Source organism: Myxocyprinus asiaticus, chromosome 1, assembly GCF_019703515.2.
Source record: "Myxocyprinus asiaticus isolate MX2 ecotype Aquarium Trade chromosome 1, UBuf_Myxa_2, whole genome shotgun sequence".
NCBI classification, from domain to species: Eukaryota; Metazoa; Chordata; class Actinopteri; order Cypriniformes; family Catostomidae; genus Myxocyprinus; species Myxocyprinus asiaticus.
The window spans coordinates 28587871-28596304 of record NC_059344.1 but is presented as its reverse complement, the minus strand read 5'-3'; the positions used below and the strand labels follow the sequence as shown (position 1 = coordinate 28596304).

General features: G+C 38.1%; 1 protein-coding gene across 2 annotated transcripts in view; it reads right to left on the bottom strand.

Annotated features, from left to right (window-relative positions):
- Positions 1–30: 30 nt before the first annotated feature.
- LOC127438679 (myotubularin-related protein 10-like) overlaps positions 31–8434 on the bottom strand; it is a 44735-nt gene continuing 36331 nt past the window's right edge. Inside the window, exons 8-16 of one of the 2 annotated variants that reach the window (XM_051694467.1) lie at positions 8250–8337; positions 7854–7942; positions 6774–6904; positions 6505–6574; positions 6219–6289; positions 5703–5875; positions 5357–5545; positions 3563–3751; positions 31–3341 (exon numbers count right to left, since the gene is read on the bottom strand). In XM_051694467.1, the coding sequence (XP_051550427.1) occupies positions 2739–3341; positions 3563–3751; positions 5357–5545; positions 5703–5875; positions 6219–6289; positions 6505–6574; positions 6774–6904; positions 7854–7942; positions 8250–8337 (1603 nt within the window). In that variant the 3' untranslated portion in view covers positions 31–2738. The remainder of the gene's footprint in view (positions 3342–3562; positions 3752–5356; positions 5546–5702; positions 5876–6218; positions 6290–6504; positions 6575–6773; positions 6905–7853; positions 7943–8249; positions 8338–8434) is intronic. The other variant, XM_051694553.1, reaches the window with a different exon arrangement.

Sequence of the window (8434 nt, the reverse complement as noted above, 5' to 3'; positions counted from 1 at the left end):
TATTGTTCAGAATTGAAGAAACATAAAATAGAGGTCACCAGTCAAAGCTGGCAATTTTCTTTATTTGCATGAAAATCTGAAGAGTCAAATTTTGCATATTGCCCCAAAACAAGACTCCCCCTGAGCTCAGAGAGAAAATAGAGAACAGGTACACTGCACTTCAAGACCCAAAGCAAGGCACAGGATTTGAACAACATCCCTGTTTCACCGTCTTAATATAACTCAATAAATATCAGTGCTGTTCGACAAATCAAACCATGCCATTGGAACAGTTTTCATAATCTTGACAGCATTAGTGGTAAACTACACACATAATGTGCATTACTTTAAACTAGTTAAAGGGTTTCAGGGACAAATTAAGTACCAATTTTAGGAAAAATAAAAATAAGTAACAGAATATAATTACATTTAAAACTCTATACAAAAGACTACAGTCCCAACCAAGCAAAAACCAATCGACACGTAGATCTTTGGCCATTAACCAAAACTCACTTTGCATGTAAACACTTTTACCGCCATTGTCATCATAAAAATATTTTTTAAAAGCAGATTTTTTGTTTTGTTTGTTATCAGGTTATTGGTTTGCATATAAATGTACTCATTCAGACATACAGACCAGTACGCTGATAACTACAAAAAAACTCTACTTTTTCAAAAAAAAAACTGACAACACAAGAAAACTGCGTTGTTCGGATTATTCACTGCTTTTGACATCAGAAAGTAAACAGGCTTGCACACAACACTTGTACACATTAGATAAAGGTGTTTGCATACAACACGAAATCAAGGTAAATGTGCAAAAGTTACATGTGCCAATCGTTTTTTACTTAAAGCGTTTAAGAACACATTGTTGGTTTATAAAGCATAATGGTGTAAGATCGTATAAGTAATAGTGATGGGTCGTTCATGAACGAACGAATCTTTTATGTAACTCAGAAGAACGAGATAGTCTCAGAGAAGGATTCGTTCTTTTTATGTTGGCCGCGCATGCGCATTGCGCAATCTCCGTTCGTTTGTTAGGTGAAAACCGCATAGGCGCTGTACAGGAAACGGAAATGATTAGTTCACCTTTCACTGCTATATGTCCAATCAACCAGCTGATTGAGTTGTGCAGGTGTCAGTCATTATCAAAGAGCTGTCACTGTGCTATAGTAAGGGAGGGGTCTAACAGACTGGGATCCAGCCAGCCTAACAGACCTCCATATGTGCAGTTACTGCATCCTTATGGGGTTTACACTGGCAAACCCTGTCGCACTTCCTACATCAAGTTTTCACAATTTTGATTATTCATTTAATAAAGCTTACTACAGTTAGACCTTACCAGAAGGTTTCAAGAATTGTTAAAATATGTAAGGGTAATAAGATAAAATATATGCGCATTTTATACCATAAAATTAAGTTACAGTTCTACATACATTCAACCTAATGCCACAAGCTCCACACAAAGGTCCAACAGTATTTTAACAAAATGAAAACAGTCCATACCGGCAACCCCTGCAGTGTAGAACAGATCCTAACAATCCAAAGTCAGGAAGATGTGCGATTGGAGCTTAAAGGGAGTTCACCCATAAATGAAAATGATCTCATCATTTATTCACCCTCATGCCATACCAGATGTGTATGACTTTCTTTCTTCTGCGGTACACAAACAATTTTTTAAAAAGAATATCCCAGCTCTGTTGGTTCTCAAAATGCAAGTGAATAATGACCAAAACTTTAAAGCTCCAAAAAGAAGCATAAAAGTAATCCATACAACTCCAGTGGTTAAATCCATGTCTTCAGAACAATATGATTAGTGTAGTTTAAAAAACAGATCAATATTTAAATCCTTTCTTTACTATAAATCTCCACTCTAACTTCAACATAATTCTTCTTTTATTTTTTATTTTTTATTTTTTTGGGAGATACACATTATTCATGTATATCGCAACCTACTGGTCAAAGGTGGAGATTTATAGTAAAAAAAGGACTTCCATATTGATCACCCACACCTATCATATCACTTCTGAAGACATGGATTTAACTACTGGAGTCTTAAGGGTTAATGTGCTTTTGTGGAGCTTCAAAGATTTGGTCACCATTCACTTGCATTGTGAGGACCAACAGAGCTGAGATATTCTTCTAAAAACGTGTGTAAGTCACACATCTGGGATGGCATGAGGGTGAGTAAATGAGAATTTTCATTTTTGGGTGAACTATCCCTTTAAGATTGCATCATGTGCCAAAACAAACCAACCACAACGGACTAAATAAACATGTCCAAGTCAGTACCACACACTTGCACAATCAAAATGAAACCTTAAAGGGATAGTTCACCCAAAAATGAAACTTCTATTTACTCATCCTCATGTTGTTCCAAACACGTTACTTTCTTTCCTCTGTGGAACACAAAAGGAGATGTTAGGCAGCATGTTGGTCTCAGTCACCATTCATTTTCATTGTTTAGAAAAAAGGTGCAATAAAAGTGTACGGTAAGAGGCTAACATTCTGCCTGATGTCTACTTTTTGTGTCCCAAAGAAGAAAGGAAGCCATACGGGTTTGGTACAATATGAGGGTGATTTAAAACAGAATGTTCAAAATATCGCTTTAATTAAACCCAGTAGCTTAAGGCATATGCTTCAGATCTTCATATATGTCTCTGGACAGTGATTTGACACTGCAGCCTACTGCCCTTGAAGGTTAAGACCTCACAATCCACATTGTCCAGGGGCCTCAGGTCTATCCCAGCAGTCTGGCCTCAGATCGTCTCATTAGCCAGTGTCTCCGTAGAGAGCCAGATCTTGGCTCCATTGAGGAACTTGCTAAAAGGAGTCCCCAGGATGCCAGGGCGACACATATTACCCACAGGAGAGAAAGGGAATGAAGAGCTGAGGTACTCTGGAGGAGCAGGGGACTGGTGAGGAGTCGAAGTTGCCTTAAAGTACATTTTGCTGTGATCCACATGAGGGTTGTTAGGAGTACCTCCTGCCCTGTTATACTGCCTCAGCTGGTTCTGGAGCATCTCAATCTCGTCTGTAAGCACAGAGAGCTGGTGGAAGGCAGTGATGGGGCCACCCTGCATGATCTGTGCCTCAGGGATCCAGCGCAAGAAGTAGAGCTTCCAGAGAGAGAGGTGAGATGGTAGGAGTTGGGGGAGCAGCAGGCCCTGTAGGTCGACAGGACGAGAGAACCAGTTGTGAACGAAGCGTTCTGAGGGTGTCTCCTGCTGCTCTCGCGCCTGAGACAAATCAGAACGGAGACGCAGCACGAGGGAGTTCCGCCGTGTCAGGGTGTCGTGCTGTCCCAATGATCCGTTTCGGAGAACGCAGGGCACACCACGCAGTGTGGAACTGTAGTTTTTCTAAAGGGAATATTTACAAATGATAACAAATGATTGTAAAATAACAAATGATTGTTATTAATCTCCTCCACAAAATACATAATTCTTCTTTTTTTTCATGTAACTTTTAGATATCATCTGTAAATGTCAAATGCTTTGAGTTTTGATTTTATTTTACAAACGAGTTGTTTGTGTATGGTGAGTTGGCATGCAGACTAGCAGAGATACTGTAGAGAGTTCACCTTGCTGCATCTGTGTGTGAATGTCTTTACTGTGCCGTTTTGTACGCAGGTGGCAATCTTGCCCACATACAAAGGATTGTTAAAGAGAGTCTGGTCTTTAAGACTGAACTGTTGAGACCAGTCCCACACAGGAGGAAAGCGGAGAGCCTGGTCCTTCCCCAGGTGAATACTCTTGCTACTGGCAAAATCCTGAGGAGGTAAGAGAGAAAGAGGAAGAGAGAGACAAAGAAGGATAGAATTCAGATAAAGAAGTCAAAGTGGGGAGACGGGGTATTAAAAAAAGGTATTATACCCTCACAAAAAGGATAGTCATGGCTCTAAATTCTGATTGGATGAGCCACATTCTAAGAAGTTGCAAAATAGCGGATATAAACTATGACCGCACATCAATTACATTTTATATTATTGCACCAAGTAGTCGATTTTTTTCACTTGTTTTGACTATAAACAAGTAAATAAGTGAAAAAATCTGCCAGTACAGTAAGACAAAATACACATATTAAAAATATCAGTGTTGCTTCTAAAACATTATAAGTAAATTTTGAAAATGTTAGAAATATAACATTTTTAGATATTTGTTTACTGGAAAACAATAAAACAAATGTTTATCAAGAATAACATTTTTGTAGTACCTTTTTGCCCTTATATCTAAGGTCTTACTAAAGGAAAAAAAAATCTAACGTGGATTTTCTTGATTGAAAAAATATAATCGTGCCTGATAACGTGCATGAAAAAGGGTTCGAAATAGCATTTTGTTTCTGAATAAAACCAAATGTCCACATGACAATTTACACAAGATTAAATATTTCTACTGCTCTAAACTTATTCAACGACATATTTTACTGATCATACTGTTTAGATTCTCTCTATTAAGCTCCCAAAGCGAAATTTCCCTAATGACGTCATATCCACCTTTTCACTCATAACAGTATAAAGGCACCCTCTGTCTGCACATATGGATGTAACATATAAGAAAATGTTTCACCACTGTTCAAACGCTGCTCCTCAGATCCTCAATAAAATGCAAAGTAATTTCTTCTGTAATCAAAATACTTTTTGAGTGTAACTATATTCTAGTTTCCAACCATTTAAATTGTAACTGTAGTGGATTACAGATACTAATATTCTGTATTTTAAATAAGTAATCCCATTACATGTATTCCTACTGCCCAACCCTGATTATTACTACATTAATTAAGTATTACAATTTTCAAACTTTTGCATATTGCTGAAAGCAACAAGTCTCGAATAAATAAGTCTCATGCATTAACATATGGCCTCTCAAGGCTTATTGATGTAGTAAATTCCGTACTATATTAGTCAGTGAATAAGGGTGTTTATAGCAAATTTAAAAGTGCGCTCAGTAATTTTTCACCATTAAAAACGTTTTACTCCTAAAGAAATGAATTGTAATTTTGAAACACATGTATAAAATCATGACAGCTCACATGAGATGAGGACTCTAGTATCAGTAGCCGTTTTATTCTACATGGGGCAGGGGTGACCTCATGGGGGCTGCTATTTTAGAATCACATGACCAGCTGAATAGTACTCACTTAATCTCAGTAAGCGTCTTGTTATTGGACACTTTCACTCTTGGGTTAAATGAATCATGGCTGATTGTGAATAGTGAATTTCTACAACGGCATCTGTAACTGAAAACTATTGATTTGGAATGATTCTGCAACCCCGCCACTAGGTGTCACTGTAAGTCCAAGATGACACAAGCAAAAAGTTACTGAGTGCCCCTTTAAACCAAATGAACAAAACCAATAAAACTAAAACCAAACAAACCCAAAAAGTAAATCTAACCCTGCTGTGCTCTGCTCTCTGTCGGGGGCAGTTAAAGAGGAAGGTACTGAAGACGGGAACCCACATACTGTCACCCAGCACTGTCAGGTACACCTCAGTGAATTCAAATGCTGCTGGATACTGATTCCATAGCTGCCACACACAGTTCAGAAACAGCAGGAACAAAGGAGACTACAAAGAGAAAGAGCATGAACAATAAACAATTAAACTTCAATCACATCCTTGAAGGAAGCCGTGGAGGTCTGTTGAACAGCAGGCCAAACATACAGTAAGTTTCCCTAAATGAAAAGACAAAATATTGGAATTTGATTGATAAAAGATGCACTACCTCTTCTTTGTCATTCTTCTTAAGGTGGTTGCAGCGGTCCAGGAAAGGATGTCCAGCCATCACCCACTCCTTTTGAATCAGACCCTGAAAGCCATGCAGGCTCCTGCAGTGAGGATCACACATGAGCTGCACCAGACAGGAAACCACACAACTCAGGTCCCGGTCCTCCTTCTCTGTACACACACACATGGATAAAGGAACAAGATAAATTCTCACTTTACAGAAGATTTATATATTCTGTCTAAAAATAGGAGTTTCAAATTTTTGTCTTAAAACCTTTGGCCCACTCACCATGCATCCATTACAAGTGTAATTATTGTAAATGCATTTTTTTTATTTATTTATTTTTTTTACAAATTGAAGGGCAAATTTTTGGTGTTTTGGTGTTAAGTGTTACAGATGACATTAACAGAAGTAGACATTAAGTTGTACATTAACCGAAATACTCCTATAATTTACTACAGGATGCAGCAAAGAATACAGAGTATCATAACCCTAATGTAAACCGCCACTTACCTAAGAGTATGACAGAGACATGCCTGCTCTCTAGCATATAGACTACCTCTACTGCATGCCTCAGAAATATCCTGTAAGAATACCACATACCAAACCAATCTTATAAGTGTATACAGCATCTATATCTGAACAAAGAGAGTTGTTGAAATGCACAAATAAAACAAACATCAGAAAATGCACAGCAAAAAACTATACTTGTTTCCAAGAATTTCTGGCACAAGTTCAAGCTGTTGATAGCTCAAATTTGCTGTCTACTGACTACTGAGTGTTTCTCAAGTCATCATACCTGACATACTCCATCCATCTTGAGCTTTCCAAAGATGACAGCCACTTCTCTTCAGACTCCTCAAAGGACTCTGGACATACATATAAACACAAAATAAGCATTAAGACTCAAACTCAAACATTACGGGATGCTGGAAATAACCACAAATATTTGGCCATTCCTGTCCCTACTTTCAGCCTGGTAAGGACCACCTCCAGAGAGTCTCATTCAGTCTAGTGTCTTTTGATAAATAATGAGAGTTTCCACCAACAGGGCATGTCCTGGATTACCTAAAACACAGATCTGTCGCAGTTTCAGAAGAGCTGCTTGAATATCTTGGATGTTTGGGAGGTTTTTGTCCAGATCTGACTTGAAGACGTCACTGCGCAGCGGGTGGCTTTTAGTTATGGCACTGGAAATCCTGCAGAATCACAGAGGAATGTTTTCTTTTAATGGATTTCAACCAAAAACAATAATTTGGTAACCTCACTGGGCTATTGTGCCAGAATATCAAGAGATTAAAGGAACTGTTCATCCAAAATGAAAATTCTCTCATCATTTACTCATCCTCATGCCATACCAGATGTGTATGACAGTGTATGAAGAATACCTTAGCTCTGAAGGTCAATACAATGCAAGTGAATTGTGGGCAGAACTTTGAATCTTCAAAAAGCACATAAAGGCAGCATAAAAGCAACCCATAAGACTCCGATATGATAGGTGTGGGTGAGAAACAGATTAAGTACTTTTTTAAATTTTTTTTTATAAATCTCCACCTTTGACCATCCCAGACCAATAGGTGGCGATATGCGCAAAGAATGTGAATCACCAAAGACAAAAGATGTGTTGAAGTGAAAGTGAAAGTGGAGATTTAGAGTAAAAATTGACTTAAATATAGATCAGTTTCTCACCCACACCTATCATATAGCTTCTGAAGATATCGATTTAATCACTGGAGTTGTAAGGATTACTTTTATGCTAACTTCATGTGATTTTTGGACATTCAAAGTTCTGGCCAGCATTCACTTGCATTGTTAGGACCAACAGAGCTGAGATATTCTTCTAAAAATCTTCATTTGTGTTCAGCAGAAGAAAGAAAATCATACACATCTGGGATGGCATGAGTGTGAGTAAATGATAAAATAATTTTCATTTTTGGGTGAACTATCCCTTTTAGCAGACAAGCACAAACACAACATTTCAAATACATTTAAAACAGCAATAAAAAAAAATTAACAAAATTTAGGAACATAACTACTCCACAGAAATGCAATGTTCTCTTACAATAGTCTGTCTGATAACTGCTTCATTTAGCCAAACCAAATCTGCTTCCCTTGATCTTTTTCTGCCTCTCATTTTCTCTTTCTTACCTCTGCTCCACCTTCCTCTGCTGCTGCGGGTCACTGATGTTTGACATTCGGACCAGAGCGCTCCCGCTGGGGTGATTCCAGCACCATAACTACAAACCAAAGCACACACATTTACTCTTCAATCCAAGCCAAATGTCTAACATGGGCCTACATATTAATTACAGTGGAGCACAAGTTTTAACATACACTCTCACACCAATTAAATGCAAATCCATCAACCAATTTGATGCTTTAAATGACCTAAAAGTCTTGGTCTCTCATTTTGCAATGTTTTAAACATGACACTATTTTTTTTTTTTTGTTAGAATAAAATAGGCTAAAGTAGTAAAAGTGATTCGTATATTCTCTTCCCTCTCACTCCAAAACCAATAATCCAGTCAAGTCCACAGCTCTTACTGGGATACGCTGGGAGTTAAAGTAGCAGGCGTAATGCTTCAGATCCTGATCCGCTAGCGATACCGGAACCACAAAGAACTCTGGGAGACTGCAAACAGCAAGAAAAACTCATTTAATCTCAGCACACAAATAGCCTCTGACACACGACTACTGTCAAGCACAACTAAGCAAGTGTCAAGGATGCG